General features: G+C 40.7%; 1 protein-coding gene across 2 annotated transcripts in view; it reads left to right on the top strand.

The window, feature by feature from the left end:
• Nucleotides 1–3,645: 3,645 nt before the first annotated feature.
• Nucleotides 3,646–27,080, top strand: part of LOC117231804 (transcription factor AP-2-epsilon) — a 200,058-nt gene continuing 176,623 nt past the window's right edge. For both annotated transcript variants that reach the window (XM_033490599.1, XM_033490600.1), the window contains exons 1-2: nucleotides 3,646–3,919; nucleotides 5,590–5,781. Coding sequence is in view for 1 of the 2 variants with exons in the window: in XM_033490600.1 (XP_033346491.1) it covers nucleotides 5,746–5,781 (36 nt within the window). In the remaining variant the exon portion in view is untranslated. The remainder of the gene's footprint in view (nucleotides 3,920–5,589; nucleotides 5,782–27,080) is intronic.

The following is a 27,080-nucleotide window of genomic DNA, read 5'->3' on the forward strand; positions in this document are numbered from 1 at the left end:
TTCTTAGAGAGTGACTTCTCGGTTAGTTGTTGAAGTTTGGTTACAGGAAAGATTCTGTCTTTGACCGTACGTACGTTGTTCAACGAGGTAAGCTAATCTCTTAATGGCTTTCGTCGTGAATAGCGTTAGGCGGGGAAAATTAAATACAAAAGAATCTTCATCAAGTATGATCACTATAGATCGTAGTATATGGTTTTTTTTCGAATCCATAGTCTTACTGCGATACACACGCATTTACGTCATCTTACCACTATTACCAACTATTACCAATATTCTCTGGAATATTTGCAACTTTGAAATCTGGGAAGTACTTAACATTTCCATAATTCAAAATCAAATTTGTCTTCCTCGCATTATGATTAGGTTCATATTACAAGGTGTATCAAGTGTTTCTTCCCTCCTCTTTGGAGTAATCTCTTCCCATTCTCGTTTACAACTATCATTAGCAACATTCCACGCGCCCTTTCGCTTTCCGCCTTTCATTCATTACTACGTTTTTACACGCAAACGTGTTTTCTTGCTGTAGTAGCCAATTTCTCAGAATTCTGTTCGCTCTGCACCCTTAATCGCATCCTCTGCGACTTTAAAAAAGCTTACTCATCGATTCGGGAAACATAAGGAAAAAACATAACTTAAACACCATAATAACCGAACCTCATTTGACATTCTACTCGCACTGGACGTTAATTCATGCTCTCGAGCGAGGAAGAGGCCGGACAACTGGCGGCCACTGATAGGTAGATACAGGGACGACGAGAACTTTAATTCCCTTCCTTTGAACATCCTCCTTGTCGAGGAGTTTGCATATCGTATTGGTTCGGTGTCTGCATAGTGCGCATTGTTCGTAGAGCAACACAACTACGCTCGAGATATCGAACATCTATGGTGCTATGCCAAGCCAGTGACGACTCTACGAAGGTACTCGACTCGATTTGACCCGGTCGACCCACTCGATGTTGCTTCGAGTTCGAGTTCAATCGGTTGGTCTCGTTAATTGCGCAACGCCGATCCGTTGTTTGTCGATCTTGCATTTCTCGCTTCTTTCTCTACGGGCTATTCACGAACCATCGTGGATACCCCGAAGGATCGCATCAGGTTGTTCCTGGGCGCTAATATAACACCGGTGCTTCCTCCTCCTCGATCGAGTCACGATTTAACATAGGCGTGGTGCGCCGCTCTCCGGCAAGAAGATGGACGGTTTGACCTCTTGCGCGAGTTTCGAGTTCGATCAGGGTAACTGGAGGCACGTTGTGACGTGTATCGTGGCTTCTTCACGAAGGTAATCACTTTTCTATGGGATTTTAAAATACAAAAACGCTACGAATAACGGTTAATATATCTTCCGTGGTTTGGTTTATTATTGATCGCAATGACTGATTGTTTGCCTTATTCGCAATGTCTTTCCGGATGATACGCTACTTTCTTCGATCGAAAACATTGCTGGTAACGCTGAAATTCATAACATGTTGAACAGAAATCGATTTAGCATTACCATTGTAAAAATCGCAGAGAATTGATTTCTTACGAGTTTGTAGAGAAAGGAACCACTATCCGGGAGATCCGTCGAACCCAAGATTCATGGTATTCATGACATTGGCTAGAGAAAGAAGAATGCAACGGGTGTGCGCATGGAACGGCATAAAGTCAGAAGTAGATACAGGGTAAAAAGACAAGGGACGAAGAAAATGAGAACAGAAACAGCGACGGCGTGAAGACCTGCCGAAATCTCCAGAGGGAAAAACAGAAGCCTCGTCTTGACGTGTTCTTCTTCACTTCACTCCTCCGCGCTCCGCCGCTTTTACTCCTTCAGTTTGCACCCTTCCCTTGATCTTTCTCTCATTCTAGAACCGGGGGTAAAAGCATGTAGTGGGATGGGCAGTAGAGGTAGCGACAGCAGGGCTGTACGAAGAAAGGGGCTGTAGCGTGGTAGTCCCAGTTCGCTGGGGACAGGATGGTGGGGTGATACGAAGTCGGGCTACGTACAGTAGTAGCGTAGTAGTCGCTCGTCAGGAGGGATGATTGTAGAAGAGGAAGGGGCATCGATCGGTCATGCGCAGACGATGCTAAGCATTCGTCGTCCTTTTCGTATTACGCCGTACAAATGTATTGGCGTCATACAGTCATACAGTTCGTTCTAGGATTAGAGGTGCGGAGGGTGTGGTGTGCGGAAACCAGCCCTCTGTCCTCGTCACGCACACGCATACACGTACGCATCGTCTACGCGACAACCAGGAATACGCGTCGATCGCGTATTCGATCTTGTACGTTCGTTTTATTTTGGATCTCTTTCACCTCCTCCCTTTTCTCTTTTCACTGCTAATTCGTATGCGAATACATATCTGTAGACCTATCCTAATTTCAACACCACTCGAATATTACAGCGCATTTTTTTAAGTTTCTGCTTCTAAATATGGTCTTGTTTCGTAGAAGTCTCTGCTGCGATATTTTAATATATAATTTGAATACAGTGACACGAGTTTATTGACCAATGTAAATACAGGAAGAGAAAATTGTGAAATCGAGAGCAGAGAAGAGGATACGCGATCGGTAGGTCGGTTGACGAAGCTCGGCGCGTTAAACGAAGCGCGCTCGTATAGGTTATATCGCGCAATCATGTAGGTTAGGTTAGGCTATCCCCGCCGGCAGCTGCGTACAGTAGGGAGGCCGCGCAGGGTCCGTCATGTGACTGGAGGCGGAGGCACCACACCCCCGTGGGGTGCAACGAGTAGGGGAAGGTTGGTGGTGGACGCGCCGCAGGTGCGGGCGGGCGGGCTGACGAAGCGAAAGGGAGGATGAGGAGGTAGGGAGCGTGGTTTACTAAGGGTGGCTGTCGAGAGGAGTTGGGGGGCGCCGCGGCGCCTCTCTTGCCTCAAGCGCAGTGCGACGTCGCGACGCGCCACGTGCGGTGGCAACACACACCGGGGGAGGTACAACGTACAAAAGTCACTTTCTTCCTTCCTGTCGTGTATCGTCGCGCTCGTCGTCGTTTCCATCCTCGTTCTCGTCCACGCGTCTTTATATCGCGGCACACGGGCCACTGTCTTCTATTAGTATCCACAAAATTTCGTGTCCTCGTACTGCCAAATGGTATCGTAGTGTCTGCCGATTATACGAGCCATCGTCTAAGTAGTCACAGCGAGGGTGTGAGAGCGACAGAGAGAAATAAAGAGAGAGTGAGAAAGGAAGGTAGAGGGAGAACGGAAAGAAGGAGCGAGAAAGAGAGGGAAGGAGAGAGGCACGAGTCGAAGGACGAAACAATATCGCACAAGAAAAGGCGAAAGGTAGGGAGAGGGGAGGCGAGTAAAAGAGAGGGCAAGAAGGGGATCGAGAAGTCGATGAGAAAGAGAGGAAGACGCGGGTTGCATTTCGAATTAGCCCTTGCTAATCTAGCCGAGGATTAGGTTACCGGGCCTTGATCGTGTATGTGAGTAAGCGTGCGCGAGTGCGTATATTCGAAAACAATAGGCCAACCGAAAAGAAAGAGAGATCGAATTGATTTTCTCGTTAAAAGTTAACCTGAAAACCGTTTACCGTGTCGTCCTTTCACGAATAGGACAAAAAATCTTTGGAAACGCGACGACGTTTTAGCACCAGCAAACACATTATAGTTACGTTTGGAGTCGCGTCGCGACGCACACGCTTTCCTTGTGTTTCACAGTGGATCCTCGCGGGGCTACTGACACGAGTGAGAGGAGTTGTAATTTTGTAATCTTGTTTACGCGATTCTAAGCGCGAATCAAACCACGTATCGAGTGTTTTTCTTCGAACGACCCCTCGTGACGTGTGGCGTTACTCCGTTTTCGCGCTCAAAAACCGTCTGGAACGAACGACGCTGTGTCGCTGTGATTTCAATCGTATGGGACTAATTTTGGTGTGTTTCGGCGTGGACAATCTGTTAATTTATTCCAAGAAATTTGTGGTGAGTACGTGAGAGTTTTCTATTCTGTTTTACTGCTTTTCGTGATTTCTTTCTCCGGTTACGTGACATTTAAGGTTATCTGCCAACGAGTATAGGTTACGTAAGCTTGTTCCGTTTTCAATGAAAGAAGACCCGATGCTGTTTTTGTGTAATTGATCGATATATTGAGGAGTTCTAAATCAATTTCGTGACTCGCTCCAGTTTAAGAACTCTAATCATAAGAACTCTATAATCTAGACTCAATAATAAGGACATTTATTTACATAATTTTTATGTCGTTCGTATCAAGCCCTCGTTAAATTCCTGATTTATCATTCCAAGGTACTTAATATGGAACCGTCATGTTAAAAAGTGAAATTTACATAATTCGTACTTTCAAGTGCTGATTACGCCTAATTATAATCGTAATATCTACACGATAAGTACCATTAAACTATTGGCGACCATGAGCATGTATTAATCGAATCATCACCTTGAATATAGCGATATAATAAATAATTTAAATAACGAAATTATGTATTTTTTGTCGAATAGCAGAGCAATATCGACTTACGAAATCACCGTGTACCGGGATAACTCGAGTTATCTTTTCGTTTCGTGAAAGTGTTTACAATTAAAAAGTGGTCGTGCCACCTCGGGGAGCCGTATTTAACTTTGCTTAACTAAGTTCTCTATCCGTTGACGGAGCGCCCGGGGGATTTGAAACGACGACAGTATAATTCACATTTTTTCGAACAACTTTCAGTTTTCTTCTTGTCCGTGCCTTCGTATTTATCTTAATCGCCCGTTTCTGAATTCGGCTTCTATTCACGCTATTTATATGTTTTCTCTTACATTCCACCAAACTCTCTATTATCTTCGTACGCCTGTATTGTTCTTTGATTTTTTCGAATACTTGTTTTGGTAGATTTGTTGGAAAATTCGAGAATGCATCATCATGCTTTATTATAAACGCCGATTATAACGTTCGAGCTTTTAGCATTGTTGCCGTATAGAGATAAATGCATACATATCATTATTAACACATTCGGAGTTGTTACATATAATCGTCCTCGTTCATTTCAGCGAAATTCATTTCATTTCAAAACATGTTAAGTTTGTAGTGAAGAACCACTTCCGCATAAACATTGCATTGTTCGGTTAAAATTAGCGACATTTCCATTAGTTTGAATTGTTTGCTATAAAAATTTATTTTCGTTGAAGTAAATATTACCTAAATGTAATCTATTAGGTTTATCTGAAATTTAATGCTTTGAATCGTAGGATGCTCACATATATGAATTGTTTGTCTTTGTTCATTTGTTTCTGTATAAATGAAATTTCTTTTATTGTCTCTTGAAATATAGTAATGAACAAATGAAAATAAGAACGAAAACCGTAGTAATACAATATGGCACAATAGAAGAAATATTAAACGAATGGATAATGATGTAAACGGCCACGTAAGCAATTATAGTATTTTAAGCTTTAAAGATAGAATCAGTGTAATCAATTATTCTGAGATATGTATAGGTATGTTTCCTTTTTTTTAGTACCTATTCTACATCGTAGTTCTCACAATGTTATTATACTATGGAAATTCATAAAAATTTCTTTTCTACCTTTTTTCTATTAATCGATCCTGTGTTTCCAACTGTATATAATAAAATTCTTATCAAATATGTTTGCAGGACATTTTTCACGTTGTGGAGGCCACCGACGGAAGATGCCGCCTACGAATCAGCTCGGGACGTGAGTGAGAACTTTCATATTGACGAAGTGCCAACTGGCAACGGGTTCTGAGGATCTACAATATTTTCTCAATCACGGAGGACACTAACAACAATATGTCTTATCTCGCTCTGGACTCCAATGCCTGGCAGGTAAGTGTCAATTTCAATTTTCACTTGCGTTTTCATCGAAACGCAAGCTACAACAGTAGTAACGGAACGGTAAAAAATCTATTGTTACATTCTTACAAAGCAAATTGATAATTCTTGTACACATAAAGTACCATACACTAATTGCTAAAGTATATTGCCATTCGTATCTTTTTAGATTCTATTTTGCAGATAGTAGAATACTTTCTATCAAAGATTGTTATAATACCCATTCATGGAAAAGTGTGACTACTGGTAATTGTTCCCACGATCGTTTTGTTATTACTGGCACAGTCTGTACAATGTTCCTCCTACAATGGAGAATAGTCGAACGATTCGAGTGGCTCAATTAATTCGGCTTTTTCGGCACGCGTTAACTGTGCAAAAGTTAAGAGAAATGCTTGACGAATTGTGGCGTATAAAAGTCGGTTGGGATTATATGTAAATGCAATTACATCGTGTAAATACGTAGTTGTATGACGAACAGAGGTAACGCGCGAAGCTGTGTCGCTTAATTCGTGGAAAGTGCAATAATTTAGATGGTAAATATTTGTTGACGAATAGATTGCTTTTATGGATGCCGAGTTGTGCACGCGATGAATTTGCGTTGTTAGAAATCACTGACGTGTTGAAAATGCTAGTATAAAATGTCTAGTACGCGGACGCGTTTCGCAAGTAATATTCAGTTTCTGTTCGCTGCAATTGAGATCGAATGTTAAATAGCTCAGATAAGGGCGCTAAATGGGTCTTGTATAATATGTATACTATTGTTGTGCGATAAAATTTGATGAAACCTGTAATATACATAATTTTCTCAAACAATGTGATTATGTTATAACGGATGGTCAGTTATTCAATGAACTGAAATAGGAGTAGCTTTTAGTCCGGAATTATCTGTCAATATTACTCTATATATATATCCGTCTTTTTAATTACTCGAGCTTCATTTGAAGTTTTGCTATTAATATTTGTACACCGTATAAATGTATATATCGCGTGATAAATATGCTGAACAACACAACAGATATACCACAAATAAAACAGGACCAATATTAGACACACAAGCCAAACGTATGTAAAAGTAAAAACATCAATTTGCTACAATTTAAATTTTCATTTACGAGCTTCCTGCGATCCACAGACTTTTTGATAAAAAATTTCGTGTTTCACGAGAAGGGGCAAACCAACTCCTCGTTTAGACTACTTAGTAGTTTGCATCCTGTTAATTTTCAATTCGTAAGATTAAATAAAGTCCCGTAAAATTCGTTTAATTAAATCTAGCACTTGATTTCTCCGAAATGCAGACGGAATTCACTTTCTGTAAAAGAACGCCACTTGAATAGATATCCGACTTTGAACAGGATTTTTAAGATCGTCGGTCGCGTGCCCCGATTTCGAGCTATTACCATAAAAGAGAACTCGTGGATCGTGTTGAACGCTCAGTCGGACGAAACGAGCCGGTGCAGCCTGTTACCTCGGGCATTCCTAATAAACGTCGCAGATCACCGGGGACAGATCAATCTTCTTCCGTGATCGCGCGACGATCACCGAGGTTCCTCCCCATTCATAAAGCAGCCAACCAGGCGACAGATACGGATCGAGCCGCGGCAACTCGGCTCCCTTTTCGCCGGTTAATTCTCCGCTGTAGTTGCAGTCATTATCGAGGCAAATTAGCGACGCTCGATTCGCGTCCCGACATTCTGTATGCGATGTGGGGAACGAGTTTGCGCGATTACGCCTGCTGAAAAACGACGCCGTGTGCAGAGATGAGCGTAAATTAGGCAATATTCAACCAGCGATTGTCGAGCTCAGGTTCATCTTGGATCTGTTGTTTCATGGGATTAGGAGTAGCGTTGTTTTAATTTTGTCACATTGTTAAATTGGATATTTGCTTTAGAGAGTAAGTTGGATCGAAGCAGCTTCTTAGCTGTTATGCGTGACAATGACAGATTTGTACTATGAAATTTAATTATTTTAATTACAAAGTCCATTGTTGACATTTTCTTATATGAGGATTAATGGATATTAAGATACATTTTATAATTTAAGGTAAATGTTCTTTGGTGTAATTTTGAAGGTAAATTAGTCAATTATAATGGTGAACACTTAAAAACAATTAACCCTGTGAAGAAAGTTGCCAACACGAGCAGTTTCCGAGTAAATCAGCTGCTATCGAATCAGAGGTGGTCATGAAAAATTAATCGTACACATCAGACTTTCGTTTAGAAGAAATTTCTCTCGACGGTAAAAAGTTAATAGGATTGCAGGGAAACCTAAAAAAGGTCATTCGTGTGGTGAAAAACATCGGTAATCGTCGAAACATATTCGACACAGTATGGCGGGTATCAAGATTCCCCTTCGGTAGTCACGGAAATCATATAGCGACGGCAGGAAATGTAAGGCCTCAACCATAGCGGATAACGGAAACACGTTTAGGCAGACTCAATCCATATCGAATTATATTGTTAGAGAACTTCACTAGCTTTACCTAGCTTGCCCAAAAGACGGTAGTTTTGGCATCGTAGCCGCCTCTTCCGGTCCGGAGAAAACACAGTTAGAATTCGTTTTTCAACGTTTAGCCAGGTTCCATTTTCGTAAACGTAACGCTCGAATTATCATTTTAATATTAAAGATTCTGTAGTTTGTGATTCTTATTATATCTGCATGTCAGATGTTTGAAATCTCTACTCTACATTTCAATCGATTTCGTGATCTTACCACAAAAAGAGAATTATATCGCGTAATACGTTTAACGAGATATTGCGTTTAACGAATAATTCTGTATTAATAAATTCCAAACAGCATATTGTACACGATATATGTAATTAGTAATTGATAACTCTTTTCTCTTAAATATGAATTTTTGAAACAAATGTCATTGCATTTTGTATTTACTTGCAAGTAGAGCCCAATGTTCAAAATGAGTAAAACAGCGCGTGTCAAAAACAAGATAAAAATATAGGAAAAAGAAGGAAGAACCTAAAGAGAGGGCAGCATAGTATTTACACATTTTCCAATAAAGTATGATGCGTACGCGTGGCAAAGGCAAGCGTCGGCTTGTGTCTTTGCTTGAAATAACAGGGGGTGCATCGAACGTGGAATTAATACTTCGGTCCCACGTGTTGGATTTGTTACTCTTTCTCTCTTACTTTCACCTTTATCGCGTTTTATCTTTGTCCCCGTTTGTTTGTCCATTCGTCCTCTGCGATTTCCACCAATCTTCCCCGATCGAACCGGCGTAAAGGATAGGGAAACCACCAAAGCAAGCAGTATGTCCACTGAACAACATACGAGCAATATTTCATATAGGTGGCCGGGCGCGTGTGCACGCACGTGCATTCGTACACGCACGTGCTTTCTCTTGGAATCAGATGAGTTAAGAGGCTGAAGCGCGGTTTCGTGTCCCCCGCATATTTGTCTTCGCTATCCACTCGACTTTCGCGCTCGTGTCCGCGCGTTAAACCGACGACTTGTGTCGTAGGGAACAGAGTGCGTTCTTCGGCTTCGATTAAGTGAACAATGTCCGGACGAATTTTACGATTTCTCTCCAATCCTTTTGATGGCGTGACAGGTACGACATAAATTGCCCCTCGTATTGTGAAAAGTCATGTAACTAGTGTAATATCGGAATATATTAAAGGTGTAATTTCGTCCGATTAATTATAATTTATTAATAATGGATTGAAAATACAGATATTAGTTAGACAGAGAAACGATGTTTGATTAACAGGAAAACTAAATGCAACGCTCGTATTTACAACAAATAACTTGACAACTATTTGGTAACTCTCTCTCTCTCTCTCTCTCACTAGCAACTCTAACACTCGACACATTCGCAACTCAATTCTAACGACTCTATGCTTCGACGTCTCGATCAACTCTGACCCTCGCCAATGCATTCCTGCTCGGTCCTGCACACACACACACACTTTTCGGCTCACATACTCTGGCCTCTCGATTGCCACTCCTTGAAATATGAAACCGTACTTCTGTTCTGACGCTGCTTATCTTTTCTCGCGTCACTGTTACTAGGCGCTCTTGGATGTAAACAAACCACAAAAAGACGGCGTACACGGTGTTTTCTAATTTCAGCCGATCTCCAATCAAAGCTATTCTACGATATTACACTAGTATCTTCGTTTTAAAGTCATTCGATGCCTTGTCTCTGTCGCAACGAATATTAAAGCATTTATTGATTGATTTTTAACTTTAAAATATTGCCTAATAATTTTTCTAATTTTTAAATCGTTGGTAAACTATTTTAGTAACGAATAAACTTCGTCTCCGAATTTTTCTGAGATATATTATCGTTTACAAAATGTCAGAAACGAATAGGTTATTAGTTCGCCAACTTTCAGTATTTGTAAAATTTTCTGTGAATTGCGTTAGCTCCGACGTTATATCGTTATGGAATATAAGATCCAGCACCTGTTAAACAGCATTATCCGAGATGTATAAAGTTCGCCAGATTGTCCGAAAACGATATCAATTAACGCAGTATGATCGATATCCCTTTTGTTTGGATTTGAACTCGCAGAAAAGTAAAGTTGTTTGCTTAACACTATCGCGATGTAAGCAATTGCCCCGTAGATTGGTCGCTCGATTACTCCGATTATTTGTCTCTTCATCTTAGCCTAATGCGTGATTCACTGCTTTGCATGGTGAACGAGACAGGAACAGTTGGTGGCTACATCAAAAACTCGGCGCACTTCAAAGTTGCTCGATCTATGGAGCAGCTCACGAGGTACAGGAAAGGAGAGGGTTGAAGGTGGGGGTTGGATGACTCGTTTGCGCGGCGAGCGACGTAATGGAGGGTAAGAAAGAAAAGGAAGGGTGAACGAAAAATAAATGATACCCGAATTAGCGTAATCGTATGATGGTTTCACGAGGGAGATTCTCGCGCACCGAACGGATATCACGAGGGACGAGAAATTGAATTTCGATTTCATTCCGCCGTTTGACGTTTACCGCTGCGCGGCCTCGAAGATTTGCAGATTGTACAGCTGCCAAAACTTTTGGAAGGAATTTTTAATGTGTAAAAAAAATCCATTCAGACATAACTGCCATTTTGAACGTGGAATAATATATTGATAATGTTTAACTAAGTAACATCGAAGCATAGATATTATATCTTTTCTCATTATCGATGCTTTATTGCTATGTTTTACACAATAAGATATATAGATTACAGAAACTTATACTTAAACTGAATGCCTTATAACGATCGATGTAACTGTGTAGACCTCTCAGAGATCTACTGGAATAGAATTTGTTCAATTATTGTTTATGCTGTATGAACGCAACACGAGAGGAGAAACAGGGAGTCAGAAAGAGAAAGAGAGAGGGGAGAGAGAGAGAGAGAGAGAGAAAGAGAGAGAGAGAGAGAGGCAGGCAGGCATGTAGTGTAAACTAAGCTCGCTTTGTTAGCGTTCAAACTTCGATGTAGAACGGAACCGGAATTCTCTAAAACGGCTGATGTTCAGTAATTACAGCTCCACGGGCGAGTCACGTACGCAGCATGCCGCACGCAAAGGGTTGAATAAAAGATGATGAGCTGATGTTGGCCGAGCCACGGCGATGCCAAACATCCGTGATACCCCTTGGAAACGTTGGTTAACCCAGTGACAATGCGGAGAACGAGGTCCATTGTCACCCCCATCGGGTACAAAGGGCTGTGGCACTTTGTTCATGCGCGCTTATGTACACCGAGCATGTTACGAGACACATTCCTGTATAATGCAGAAGGCAAATTCAGTTGCACGCGTTTCGCGGTGTACTGCAATTCTTCCGTCAGAGATAACTTTCATGACTTTTCGAGTAAGCGCGAGAAACTATCAGAGAAACGAAATGAGCGAAGCGAGTCAGATGAAAATGTGGTTCACGGTGAAAAATGATGATAAGATAACGCAAATCTCCAATGGTACAACGACTCGTAAACTTTCAAACTTTTTGCAAATACAATAAAACAGAATCACTCGTAAAAGGGTGACTCGAAGGTAATCGTTCCTTACTTAAAAATTAAAAAATTGAGAATGGTCTAAGGAATTTAGATGAAAAATGGCAGAAGAAAAAAGTCAGAAGGTGTCACATATCTTCCGCAATAATAATTTTTCTAGACTGTTTTCATTTGGCACGGACGTCAGACGCGACGCGCCGTGATCAGTCAAGCGACGTCGGCTTGTGTTTTAGTCTTTAACCCGTTCTGCTTCCAGTAATTAAGACTGGAACATAAAAAAAGAGAGAGGAAGAGATGAAGGGACAGTGGGGAGAGTGGGCGAAGCGAAAGTAGTCGGGAAGGGATTGGAGAAGGAGAGCGAAAATAGAAGAGTAGGTGGGTAGTAGGTGGCATAGGGTGGTTGGTGGTAAAGGTGGTGCATCGAAGTGAAAGGAGAGAAAAAGGAAGGAGGTGAACGTTGAGGTAGTAAAGGGGAGAAGGGCAGGGTTGGTTGTACGATGACATGCTCCTTTGTTCTGCCCTTTTGCGGAAGACATCGTAGCGAGTAGCATTTGCAAGCACAAAGAGAAATAATGACTAGTCCAGTGTTCAACTAATATTTGCTTCCAACTTTTCCCGAGATTTTTTCTCCGAGAATGCTTTCCTTTGTCATTCGCGAGAGCCGGTAGACACGACGTTGACGATGCTGGCCCGGTTCGGCTTGTCAGAAAAGTGTTCTAACGCTCGTGGAGGAGGATCATCGCGTCGTTGCAGAAAAACTGGACTTAAGATGGCTAGTGCCACAGTCTGTGCTATCATCTTATGTATCACGGAAACAAAAGATTATACTTTTGCTCGGTTCGTTGCTTGGCCCTGTTTCGTTCTATCTTTTTCTTGTATACATATCTAACAGACAGCACGTACTACAATTGACTTTCTCGTTCGCGCTCGCCACCTCGATTTTTTCCTTCTGTTTCTACTTTTCTCCTTTCTTTCTTCCATCTTTCAACTCTTGAGATTAAAGAAACTTTATTCCTCTTCTTCGGTGATTTGTTGCAATCCATTCGTTACTGCTCGCAGCGTTTCTCATTGTTGTGACTGCTAATTTATTTTATCCAGAGTAGCTTTGTGGTGCTTTGTGGATAATTCGAGGGTAAAGAAGAGTTTAAGACGCAAATGATCTGACGGCGTTTTCTAGACGACAATTTCTTTCGTACTTTCTTCTTCGTCGAAGAAAAAAACTTGAAATATTATTTAAATATTTCCCAGTGGTGAAACGATCGTAACGGTGAATTTCCGAGGTTTTTCATGGACCACGAACTCGCGAACTGCACGTCGGTAGAAGGGTGACCATTGAATCTACCCTATATCTAGTTTAGTGATCCTGGTTTTTTGAGGGTGGTAGTTGCTGGTCGCAATGGTGGTGGTGAAATCGAGTTAGCCAAATTAACCATGAAATAGACTCCCTCCGCCCTAGTGTCTGTCTATTTCGTCAGCCGTTCGTGTCGTTCGCATCGTTCCACGACCACTAACCAAAGCTAACCAGTCCCCCAGGGCTTTTTAGGGCCACTGCACGCAAAATTGAAGTATCAGGTCCAAAGAAAATGTAGAAACCGTTCTGCGTGACGTTCTTCGGTATTCTGGATAATCGATACTGATTTCGATGATAGATTGGTATATCTAGAAAAAAATCATTTTTCTTAAACAGAGTGCAAAACATATTAATTAAGTAATTATCAAAGAAAATTATCAAATTTTTACTATTTCCGAGTTCTTATTATTTAAACAAGCTCGAGATTCGAGTATATGTGAGGATAATTTTAGCCTAAAGCCTTTGCAAATTGCTCCGCGAAAAGAAAAACGTAACACGTGGTGTATAATTAGCAAAATCTTCCGCTTCTAACGTGCATCATTCTTTGCAAGGGCATTGCGTACTTAAGCGTTGGCTATCTTTAATTATTTCTGTAACTGTTAATTAGTTAAATGGCAACTACTTTATGTCGTACGTTCCTCACGAAAAAGAGAAAAGAAAAATTTCTACCCATGCGGTTCAAGAGCCCAAGTGAACATCTCCCTGACTTGATTCATGGGCACGATGATCCCATTGACAAATAAGAAGGACGCGGGTCGGCCTTTTTCTCATTAGCGGCACTTTGAACTAACCCGCCCACGTTATGACAAACTAGATTAATTTTCTGTCCAAAAGGGACCGCCTTCCCGATCGTTTGTTACGAAATTTCGACTGTCAGAAATTGCCGTGACTGGTAATGGTAAAAAACCTTTCGTTTAACCGATCGCGCCGCAAAACACAGTTGATCCTGCGATTTAGAACGATTCGTCGTCAACGTTTTTTTTTTTTTACTCTTTTTTTGTTCGATGTAACATTTGTACACGATCTCAATCGAGTTTTCGTCGTTGAACGTGATTGTTTCGATTCAACACGGCACGCTGGTTAAAAAACTAACGTAAATTCAACGACAACGTTTCGAGATGACAATTTTCATTCTCGAATTACGTCGCATGTCGAACATTCGTAATCGAGTCGGTTCGTTTCCATCTCTATTCTATTCGATTATAAAGGTCTCGCGCTGAAAGGCGGTTATAAAATAATCGACAACGAATAACATCAGATATCACGTATCGCCAGTGAATTATCTTCGATAAGAAATTTCATCAACATACGGTTTTACGAACGTCCGCGCGTGGACAGTTAATTTTTCGTATTCAATCGGGACCACGTTTCATAGAACGCATAGCCAATAACAGAAACTCCCGAGCTCGCTCGAAACGAGTCGATTCGAAACGATGTACGTTTAAACGATCCTGTCTCGTGCATTTCAGCCTTCGATACGATACGTTCGTGTACTCTCGTTTGTAACATTAATTAACTTTCATCAGCTCTTATCGACGCAATGATATAAGTGCCATGTGGATACAGATAGGCGAGTCTGTAGAATACAAATAGCGCGAATAAGTTCCTATAGCGATAATAAAGTCAGGTCAAGAACGTTGCAAAAATGGGGAGGAGGAGGACGTTTTCATTGTAAAAATCAAGATCCGGTTAAAAATATTCAAAGGTAGGAGCGATGGCCGGAGAGGGGTTTATAACTCACGTCAGGCAGGTAATTAGCCGCTTTTGCCCAGCTGTAATGGACCCGCTAAGGCACTAAGCGAGACCCTTAACTTATTTAAATGAACTGGTAACCCATGTCCATGTCCAACGTGAGCCAGACACGAGGCAATATAGAAAAACCATTTATAAGAGCACTATTCCGGATGCCTAAGACGCTTCTTTTCGTTTTGCTACACTTTGGACTCTGCAGCCATCAGATGATCTATTTTTTCGTGTTGACAGGTACGTAACAACGTGTACGCGCGGAGTTCTCTTTATAGCTTATTTTGTTTTCGATGGATCAGCTTGTGCCTAGGTAATTTTCTTACTTGCGTTAAAATTTTTTTTAACGACTTTTAACTCTCCTATCGTAATATCGCAGAATGATAAGCGATCAGGACAATTTCAATTAAATACCTGTGTTATTTAATCTTCATTTATTCTAGAATCGATTTCCAAATTTATATACGAAAATAGACGCAAGAGATATTGAAAGTATCCGCCTGTCGATATCTCCCGTCTTTAAACCCGAGGAGTGCATTGATTTGTTTTCGATGGAATTTAGGGACATGTCCAAAGGGCGAATATTGATTTTATGTTCGGCTGTAAAAGTGTGATTTGAATTTTGATTGCGGGCTGGGAGAGATCGCGTAACAGGATAGTGCACGCTTTGCCAGACACACAAGAGCCCTCAACGAACGCTTACTCGACTAGAAAATTGAAGGAATACACGTTTTAAAGTGCCGAACTCGAAGACCTCCTGACCGATTAGGGTCTTAAAAGGAAAACCTGTGTTTCCTCTGATTTGGAATATACATTTTTCGTCTGCGTAATTAACTAACTATTTTTTTTGTATTTTTTCTTTAGCGAAAAATATTTCTTTGTACATCTGTTACGAAGATATATTTTTTCATCTGTATAAATCACCTATGTATGTAACAGTATCTTTCATCATATTAATTATAATAACATTAAATGTGCTAGATCGCTGAACCATTTTTTCCCCTTCGACTGATATAATATTCAGTAGGTTTTATTTTGTGCATTTTTAATATAAAAATTAAAAAGCAACGACCGTCACGACGTAGGCGTTTTTCTAGCTGAATCATCTTAGTTTGATTACGATCTTCAGCGAGCCATAATTCGATAATGATACGAAGGCACAGATTTTATCGTAAAAGCATGCTAATTTCGCTTTTGTTGTAACCCAAGATGCCTATAATCTGTGGGAACATAAAAATAGAGATTAAAATATCATCATAGATCGTTTTTATTATGGGGACCAGAGCCCTAGTTTCCTTTTGTCAACTCACACTTTGCAACGATACGGCACATGGATTTCTTCGTAATATCTTACGCAATTATCGTTAAACTAGCGCAATTGTCGTTAAATGAGCGCATTTTTTATAGAAGCAAGAGTTACTGTATAAAATAATGAAAAGTAAAAAAGATAGTAATAACCTAATCTATTTTAGTAGATTAATGATGTATTCGATGTATTTGAACGTAAGTAAAGATCTATATCGCGTAATGCCGATGCTCGAGGATATGCTAACAGAATATTATTTCACTTTATGTTGTCATTCTGGCGGTTGACGTGAGTCGCCATACGTTACGATACCCAAGGCGTATTTCTGGTGCATCTGCATGCAAAGCTAATGCAAATAAACGCAACGCGTGTCCAAAACATCATTTCGCATAAGGATATCGCGTTTATAATGCGCGAAAGTCTCACAGTGCAATATCATTAAACAAACTCATATCGCGGTCGAACTGTTAATTAACGTTGCTATCCGAGAAAATTTAACATGTTCGTATCTTTCTATTGAATCGTTTTCGTCTACTTTTTAACAAGTTTCAATATTTCATTATTAACGTTATTGTAATAGCGTATTGTTTCTTCTGTAATAAAATCTATATGCTTCTTGCTTTTGGTAATATCTTCGATCTAGATCTTCATTTGCATATTAGCCATCTGCAAGATGCCTCGCGAGCTGAGAAACATCGTTGACATTAATTGGTAAAATCGAAAGAAATGAATATATCGTTGCTTCTTAAACGATGTTTGTTATGTACCTTTACATACCCTTACATTTACCTTTGTCATAAAAGTTTTTATATATTACTGGAAATGACTTACAAAGTATTATCCGTTTCTTTTCAGAGATACCATATATTCTTTCTTTACTCGCAAATCTTATCCTCTCGGGTTGTTAAATCTATTAAAAAGGGTATTTCACTTAAACTGTTGCGTCGTTCGGAAGTGAAAATCCGCTCTCTCTCTCTCTCTCTCTCGAGCATACATCAAGTTTGCCCGAGAGGGTCGGTTGAAACGGCCAGACGCAATGTCGTTAAACAAACTCATAACACGGACGAACTAGCTGTTAATGTGATCATTCGCGGTTCGATCGGTGCACACCCATCTAATGATCCTTTCAAACACCTCACCACCCTTAACCATCGGGAGCCCTTACAGTTTTTTCCGTGGCATCGGCAGCGTCCACATTCTCCGTCCCACCGTGACTCGTTCGTCTGTTTTTGGCTCTCTTAATATCTCGTGGCTCCAATTAGTTCTGAACGTCGGACCGTCCGATTGTCCGTCCGTCTATCCTTGTGTCTGTCCATCCATTCCGTCGGTTCGTCCGTCCGTCTGTCCGTGGTGCTGTTTGCACGGTGCGTTGCTACGTTCCTCTCGTTCGTTGCCTCGGCTCGTTCGTATCCCTCAGCTTCATTAAGAAACGGTAATGCGTTTTGTTTTTCTTTTACGCTCTCCTCTACCGAAGGGGAACGAGCTAGGGACTCTTTTAATAATCCCGCAGCACGCTCAGAGATTTATTATTTTCGGACTACGTTGCTGGATAAGTCCATATGGCTGACGCTCTCTTTCTTCCCCTTTGTCTCTCCTTGTCCCACCGACGAACGGTAGACTTTTTCCTTTTTGCTATTCTTCTTCTTTTCTTCTTCACCCGCGCGCCACAACCGCGCCGGTCCTCCTGCCAGTTCGCGAACTTCTGTACAGGGTGACCTAATAAAGCGCGGGCGAACCACAACCTCTCTGGAGGTTCTGTCCGTCCGGGCACTTCGTCTCAAATTCCTCTTTGTCACGAAGAAATTTCGTGAACAGTCACCTAGCGAATGGGACGATCGATGCGGGGGACTTTCAACTGATAGAAGCGAGTCATAGATTCTAAAGACTTCTCGTAGATGAAAAGATCGACTGGTAAGAACGTTTCGATCGTCCGTTCTTCTTCTGGTTTAATGATCGTTAGGACGAGACGGTCGTACTTCGATTCGATCACCGATACACACATAAAAGGAGATATATCTGGAGGATGTGGTGGTTGGTACAAGCGTTCCCCAATAGTGTCGGCATATTTCACTAGAAGTAGAAGTTCAACAAGCCGTAAATTGTAGCTTGTTTGGCGTCAACGTTATTTATGATTGCCCCGATTGTGCAAGTAAGACTGACTATCCTTGGTTTTACTTGTCGGAACGATCTTGTAGAAATGTGTATCGAACGTCTGTTTTTAATATTTTCTCTCTTTCCAGATTAATTATCATATGTCAACTAATGATTTTGCTCGAGTGTATTTGTAAATAAATAAGAGGTAAAATGAAAATAACCACTTTGTATATGATATTTCTTCAAAAATCATACACAAAGAGAACCGAAATAGATATTGCACACAGGAATTCTTACGGTTGCCCTGACTATGGCGGCTCGATCGAGTCAGAAGATGCTCCACTCGTTTGGTTATAATTCTTAGGGGACGTATAGCTATAAGCATATTCCGGTCCTTTGATTTAACGAGGTGTGGTGTCGGTTATACTATAAACGGTACATCGGAGCGCCTATAAACCAAACGGGCTAGTCGGTAAATTAGGAACTGAGACCTCTCGTAGGAAGCCCCTAAAAATACAATTAACGAGTCGTTTAGCGGATATACCTGGCGTAGTTTGCTATTCCTGAAGATTGCTTAGCGTTCGTACAGAATGAGTGGAACTGATTTTTCTCCGGTATCTATTCTCTATAGTTTGGTGGATCAGTAAACATAGAATGTTTTATAATGTAAGCTAAAACTGAACGTCAGTAGTATATCCTAAGAGCTGAGATTCTTCATTTCCTCAGTTTTCACTGTACATTAGATGCTAAAAAGTAAGATATGTAGAGCTTCCTTGGCTGATAAACCCACGTGTATTTTCTTCTAACATTAGTCATTCCTTTTGCCGTAATCATTAGAGTTGCTAGATTTCAGATTAAAGCAACAATCAGTAACAGATCTCTTTTTCTCGTAATGAAACCAAATTCTGGTCATGTGGAAAAAAACGCGATACATCATGAACGACGATAATTCTCTCAACGACAGCATCGTCTTAGCAGTAAATTACGAGTCGCGTAGTTTTATATTGTGTCCATAGCATGGCCAACTAATATAATCCACGATAAATCACCGACCGAATCTGTAGCTTAATGAGTTTTTAGTGGCGGGATTCATCGACCGTGATTCATTTTGTTTTTTAATCAATTCTTTAACGCTGTGCTTGGATACTGTTCTAGAGAGCACGGCTCGCTACCGCTCTCGAATTCTCTACAATATTCGGTCGACTTACATTTTCATCGGAACCTTCCCCTCCTCCTCTTTCCAATCCTGATTATAATTTCGTTGCTTTTAATTAATTTTGATATTTTTAATGATAATTAACCGATTGTTCGTCATTACGGTATTTTATTCGCAATATGAAACGTTCATAAATTAGATAATTAGCTTTATTTTACGTAAAGGAGCATTTATTCACGCGGCATAACGAGAATGAAATTCAACGGATATTATACTTGATATGATTAAATATTAAAAATTTTTAATAAATATTAATTTGGTTTCAATGTTAATATTTCCACCGATTGAATGTTTTCCACTAATTTAAATAATCATCCTATTATTGCATCATTTAATTTGTATACTATACGCGTTATTTTGTTGTCTCACGGGATTGAAATTTCCGCGAAATCCTCGAGAAAAGAATCTCGACAGATAACGTGCGTGTTCGCCAGCGAATTGAAAAGTAATTCAGGAGCAAACATAATTACATGAAAAACGGTCGGAATTATTTATGCGGCGCTTTAGTTGTTACGCGCTTACGAATTCAGTCGGCTGAAATGCGTTTTGCATAGAGCACGGGTGAAACGGTAAATTGTATATCATGAACCGGGCAACAAAAGCGTAATATCACAGTAATCAAAACGAAGGGAAATATAACGCTAGTGGTTTCAAAGAGCAGAAGACTTCTATAGGCGCAGAAGAGAAAGCGCATTGTAGGAAGTACAAAGGGTTTCCAAGACACGGGAAATTCTGAAATTCAAAGTGGCGAGAGAAGGTTTACGCTAACTGCTTCGTTTCGGCAAATATTAAATTATCAAATACTGCACCGCCGAGTATTACCGCCTTCGTATTAATACTATTAATATTTATAGTACGCGTATATCTAGCCGCGTAAAAAGAACGAAGAAAGACAAAGAAGGAAAGGAGATAGACAACGAGAGAGTCGCGCAGGTTGTTCCAGGGAAATGTCGAGTAGCGAGAGAATTTATAACGGGGCAAACGAGAGAAGCATAGTTTCATGCGCATTATAAATACAAATACGAGGATATAGCAGACGAGAGGCACGGGAACAGAGGGAGAGAGAAAGAATAGAAAGAGAGGCCGAAGAAGGTGTCGGTGCTGAAGCCCTGCGGGATACGACCCCCGTGGTGAGCACACGACTCCCGAAAGAGCCTCCGTTTGGGAATCGCGCCTGCTTGTCCAGTCAAGTCAACCTGTCGACCGTTTCTTTTCCATACGGTGGTCAAAATTGATGAAGAATGCCCCTCGGAACGAGATTATAGATTACGATCGTTATTAGCCACCGATATATCACTTCTGTACGATTCCACCGTCTTGTCCATCGTGGTCGAATATTCGCATTTTATGACACACTGTTGCGACGTGTTTGCATTGGCGTTCGTATGTAAGCGAATTTCTATTCGAAACTACACCTAGCTGCCGGCACAACGATCAAAAGAACGTTTATACAATGCAGAGTCGGCATTGTTCGCTGTGGAAATTTTTTATTGATCACGGCGATCGATCCCGGTGAAATTCTGCTATTAAGATCGGAGATAACGCGAATTGATAGTAATAAATCACGTCGATCGGTAATTATTGTCTATTGTAAATAATTGCAATTACCAGCGTCACCGATTTGTATTTACATTATACCACGCGCGAACATTGGTGATATTGGAATAGCGCTGTCCAGAATTGCTCTATTCTATGGATGGCACGGGTCAAATTATTCTCTAAATTTGTTCGGGTCGAGCGTAATAGCATTTAAATTCCGATGGTTAACCAATTGAATGAAGACACAGTGATTATTCGATTTTAAAAGGTATTCATTTCCATACAATCCCATTAATTGTTTCATTAAATCCTGCCAGTTTCGACTTATAACGTCTATCTAAAAAAAAAAAAAAAAAAAATCAAGCAACTTTTTCAACCCATAACCACGTACAACGAAGATTCTTTGCTAAGAAGACCGTTCGTCGTAAAATTTCTTGGACGCCACAATGTTGGTTCCATGAGGCGCGATGATGAAAGCAAGAAATCAGCGGGCAAACGCGGTTGGGCCGCTCGTCGAAAGACGGATCTATTAAGGCTACGGCCGTTGGGGCCGCGCTATGGGGTTAGACCTGTAATTAACCGGTAGCTCTTTTACTCGCGAGAGAGCGTACAACTGGCCGTTTAACGGTCTACTTTTATTGGTCGCTTATTGGTTATTTTTGGGGCCGCAGTAGCCCGAGGCGCCGACCGCCTCCGGCCGGCGTGCCATGTAACCGGAAGCCGGAAGTGGCTAACAGAGATCGGCCGCGGATAATGGAAAGTATCGTTCTGCACACTGACACTTAATAGGTACTTAACCACGAGCGGGCCTGCGATTCGAATATCGAGTTTGGCATCGATTACGTGCCGCGTATTAATGGCTCGTCCGCGTGCCGCTTCATTCACTAGAGACACTGATCATCCATTTCGCAGAGGACGTAGAGACGATCTTACCCGTTGTTTTCTCCAACTTGTGCCTTTTCCTTCTTTGAAAGTGCCTTCGTTTAAGGCTATGGTTTTTGATTGTCGAAGTAACTACTACAAGAAAAACTCTACATCTTTATTTATGTACATCCATGACCTGGAGACTGCTATTACGCAGAAGTTTCTAAATAAGGAGAGGTTCATATTATTGTACCCTTGAATGTACATTGTGTTTTGGGTTGCAAGGTCTAGGAACAAAGGAACTAATAAACAGATTTCTATTTATGTTCCTTGTAGCCTCTAGCTAAAGCTATAAAATTAACTTTTTTGGTAATGTCTCTTTGGTATAAATATATGAACGTGCTCTCTATCATTCCATTGTATTGTAACTCTAAGAGAGTAAAGATCCGAATCAGCATAAACTTATACATTACATTTATACCTTTAATTATTTCAATACACTTTTCTATTACAAATTCATCCACTCGTTCTTCAATTAGTCAACCTCAACCTCGATATTGACGAATATGAATTTGTGATCTCTGTAAAATGTATAAGTATGTACTTTCGTCAGCCTGTATAAATTCTTATGAATGTATACATTTCAATCTTTAGATGTTTTATTCGCCAGTACGATATTTCGTCAGGGCATGTATTCTTTATAATCATAGCTTAATCATAAAGGTGAATGGTAATTATCAAAAGCTTTTATTTCACTATTTATGTACATACATTTTATGCACATAATATATACATTTTATCAAACTACGAGGGTACGATGTAAACGCGAGAATTTAATCGTACGCGTTCAAGTGAATTTTAATCCGTTCTGTCGAGAGCTTTAGCCATCAGAATTAATTCCTCGCGGCGCTCGAATCGATAAACGATCAATACCGGCGAAACGAAGCTTTCGCTAATAAAATCCATTATCTATGCCGGAGAAAATCACCTAACATAAATTGGATCACCCGGCTCGCTCTCCATCGTGTTAGGCTACCTACTCGAGCCAGCTACATTCTCTCCTATCGGAGGGTCAGCGTAACAAAAGTGAAGCTTACAGTATCATGATTTTAGCTTCGCACGTGTCCTACGAACCCGTTTTGTTTGCTAAGCGAAGTGCACTGAAGTACCCGTTGTTTGTTAGACAGCACTATTAAGCGCACTTCACGGCCCGTTCGGGTTCGAGAGTTCTTACCACGTGCTCGCCAATTTCAAGCCAGAAGTATCGGCTGCTGTCAGCGAGCCCGGCCTTTTGATTAATTAATCGCCCAAAATGATGAATATCCTTTGGCTCAGCGGGTGTTTTAGTGTTTTGTTTAATATTTACTGCAATCTATCTAGCCAGCTTTACACTGTTCTTCGCTTTTCGTCATACCGATGATCACGTAGTAAATGATAGAATTATTAAGTCTAAGAGAGAAATAGAAAAATTACAAATTGACTGGTTTCTAGTAAAAGTTTGGTTACGTAAAGCAAAGATTTTCCTTGTTGAGTACCAAAAGTCTTTTGCAGCATGGTAGTTTAGTATGATCGAAGGTTTCGCGGTTGAATGGTTTTGCAACTATTATCTGGATCAAGGGTTGCAACAGCGAGGCTCGAGATTATACGCAATTAACGCTATAACGACCGCCTTGGTCAAATTGGATTATTTTTTTCCGGCAACGTTTCAATCAAGCCCGTCAACGTCCCCTTCAGCTATATCGAAAGATTCGACCCTGCAATTACTTTGCTAATTAAATCACGATCGCCTCCGCGGCAGATGTTTCTTCGGTCAACGTCGGGTACTGAAAAAATGGTTGAAACGCTTTAAAAAAGAAATGAACGTAGAATGGATGCCTTTGCTACGTAAAACTTGTCTCTCTCGATACATCAACGTCTATTATCGATACTCGTTTGTTTTCTCATTCATCTTCGTTTTCATGCGATGAATAACCTATTATTAGGAGAACTACTACTACAGTTTCCATTCTAGTTATTAGGCGTATTTTTAATAAAATCATCAAACCGATTGTAACTATTTCATCTTCCTGGCGATCAAGGAAAATGGAACTATATCGATCATTTTCTCTCCGAATTAAATCACTTGAACAAAGTTACGTAAACGTATTTACGTACGCGGTCGTTTAATTAATAGAACCGACAAAAAGCACGACACGTAAAATATACGTTTAACAGTTGGAATTTCTTTTATATGTTACCTATTAATACCATAACACGCTCATTTCTCATTCTAATTACGCCAAAGCCATGTGCACTACCTTTAATAAAGAACACGAATGCATATTCCTGTTTTACAAACGCAATACTAGCTCTTACCAATGTTCGGAACTCAACTTGCTAGGAGTCATTAAAAACGCGCCCGATCAAAGAACAAGTAGCACATGTTAAGCCACGAAACTGACAATTATACTCAGCTCGTTATCTCGCCATGCTATCTATATTTGCAACAGTCACATTTTCCACTCTTATTTTAATAGCATTCTCGTATTCCGTCTGTTTTATGCGCGTAGCCCATTCGACCTGTGAAATATATGCCGCCTCCGTGGCTTCATATCCCTCCCAAACCCCTCAAGCTCTTCGCCACGCCAGTTCACCTTTTTCATTGTTTTTCTCTGTTCTTCTATCCTCTGTTTTTCTTTTTTACCCTTCACTTTCCCTCTTCCACCATTTTCGTCTCATCTGTGTCAAACAGAGAAAGGAAGCGAGAGAGTGAGTATATATTCATCAGGGTGTTGTTCCTCTGAAGAAACCTAAAACTGATGGTTAATTATATTCGTCCCGCAACTGAACTCGGACTCAAGAGCGCGAGGGGTCTTTTTTAGTTTACGGCACGCGCCGCCACGTGGCGTCGCCGTGGACCCGTGAAGAGGAAACGAGCAGCCAGCGTGCAGCTTATGCCCATCCGAGTTACTGTTACCGATATGTAGAGAGGAATACGCGAAAGCCTCTCCATCGACAGAAAAGACGCACGCATGATGAGCCCAGAGAGAAATGCTCGGCCATTATCACACCCTGTGAGATCGGAAACAATAACGTGGCGTTTTTTCGTGTGAATCGTGAGGACAAATTGGAATGGGGATAGCGATCGAAAGATTACTCGCGAAATGTATGGTATTGTAGGTCAATGTTAATAAACATAAATTAAATATGTTAATAAGTTATAAATAAGAAATCGACAGGTGTTTTAAAGTAAATTTATATTCATCGTGCGAAGAACTTCATTTTACATTACACTAATACTCATGACTGAAATGGAAATTTAAGCTCGTTTAAATTCGGCGATAAATTAAGAAAACGCGACGTTCATTGGTGTTTCATTGGCGCATTGACTCATGACGATTCCTGTTGAGCCAGCAGGCAGGGAAATACCAAGGTTCTGTAATGACTCTCACCTTCAACTTGCAAAGAGCAAGGGAAAGGGACGCGGTTACAAGGTAACCACAAAACCAGTTATCGGGCCGAACAAAATGTCTTCGTGATTATCAAAAGAGACCACCAGGATCGCTAATCATCATCATGATTACCACGACAATCCCTAGCTAGCCATTCCGTGTGACGATAATTAAAGTTCATATATTCACAGGTGTACTACTGCCTGCAGTCTTAAATGTCGTCGACTTTCGCACATCGTTTGCGTTCTACTGTGTAATACGTCGAATCGATGGTTACTTTCGACTTGTCCCGTTCACCTCTATGTTCTCGCCCATCTCGCCATCGAGGATGGACGAGAAAGCAGTAAATTGTCCCGCGTGTAAAACCGCACGATCGGTTGTTTTGCATTTCAAAACGTGGTCAAGCACGCGAATTCGTCGAACCTCCCTTTCAATGTGATACTGTGATGCTTGCGGTTATTAAGCCACGCTCCTTTTTTGTCAAAAATTACATACATTCGACGACCGCGTTCTCTGTTGTCCTGTGGCATTACAAGTCATGACATTATACACACGACTGGTACGCCGCCTGATTTCTTGGGGCGACGATAATTCGAATTCTTACAGTTTCAAGCTCATTTTGTACTCGGTATGGTAGAAGCGCGCCGTTTCTTCCCTTTCGTCCGACAGTGTTTCGCACGAACTACGGATACGAGAGCATGTTGAAACGAGAAACGGTGGTTTGTACACTGGTAGAGAAAACGATAATGCTCCGTTCGTGGCCGAGCCCAAGTAAAGGCCAGTAAAACTATCCGAGCTGCTTGTCCCGCAGCGAAATGCGCGCATCGGTAACGCGTGGGATTTGGGACAGCTGCTCGGGACAATTAATATGAATTATGGTAAACACCAGTAGACCCACTGAAAGGGATCATCCGTGGGATTCGCATATTCGAAGGCAACCGAGCATACAGGCCCCGAATCCGCTTCGGGCGTGCAAGCGAATGTTTCTGCGCGCATTTTCACGCAACGTAAGTTTGAAAGTGGTTCCTTATTTTTGCGCGAAAAGTGGTGTTTTTAAAAGAATCGATGCAATCACGTGAGGTAGCTTGATCTTTGTTGGTTATTTTAATTCATGCGCATGAAAGATAATGTCGTTTAAATTGCGATACTTTCTTATTTAGTACACGTGATATATATCGTTACACATCGTAACGTCTTGATGATATACATACGTATATATTCGATCAGAATATTTTAAAATGACATAGTTTCAAAGATAAGGCGGTAACAAGTGGTTTATAAGTTTATCGTGAACGTATGGATATATAGGAATTAAGTCTTGTAATTTATCAGCGCAGTATGACATCTAAAGCATGTTATTATGAATGTTGTGAAATAGATGCGTACGCGTATCCATCAATCGGACTACACATTTCCATTTTCCCCGAGGCGTAAATGTTACCGCATGCATTTTTGTTTGCAATAGACCCGCAGGTGTTTCACTGACCTGTAAGCGTCAAGTGGGTTGTGTTACATTACGTAACAATATCGGTTAATCCACTATGTCATCTTCTAAATTTACATTGAAATATTCTAAATTGTTATGAATTTGATTAAACAAAGTTATCATAGAAATTTCTTATCGTTAGCAAAAATTAATCTAATTCGAGAATTCTGACATTAAAGATAGCAAACTAATTCCTTAAGTTGAATTAATGTGATTTTCTAAAATTTCAAATGAAATTTCGCTTTATTCAAAAAATTAAAAATTATCGTCATTGTACGATATTCAAATTTCCCATCAACTATGACAACTATATAAA

Source organism: Bombus vosnesenskii, unplaced genomic scaffold (genome assembly GCF_011952255.1).
Source record: "Bombus vosnesenskii isolate JDL3184/JDL3185 unplaced genomic scaffold, Bvos_JDL3184-5_v1.1 scf7180000013274, whole genome shotgun sequence".
Classification (NCBI taxonomy): Eukaryota; Metazoa; Arthropoda; class Insecta; order Hymenoptera; family Apidae; genus Bombus; species Bombus vosnesenskii.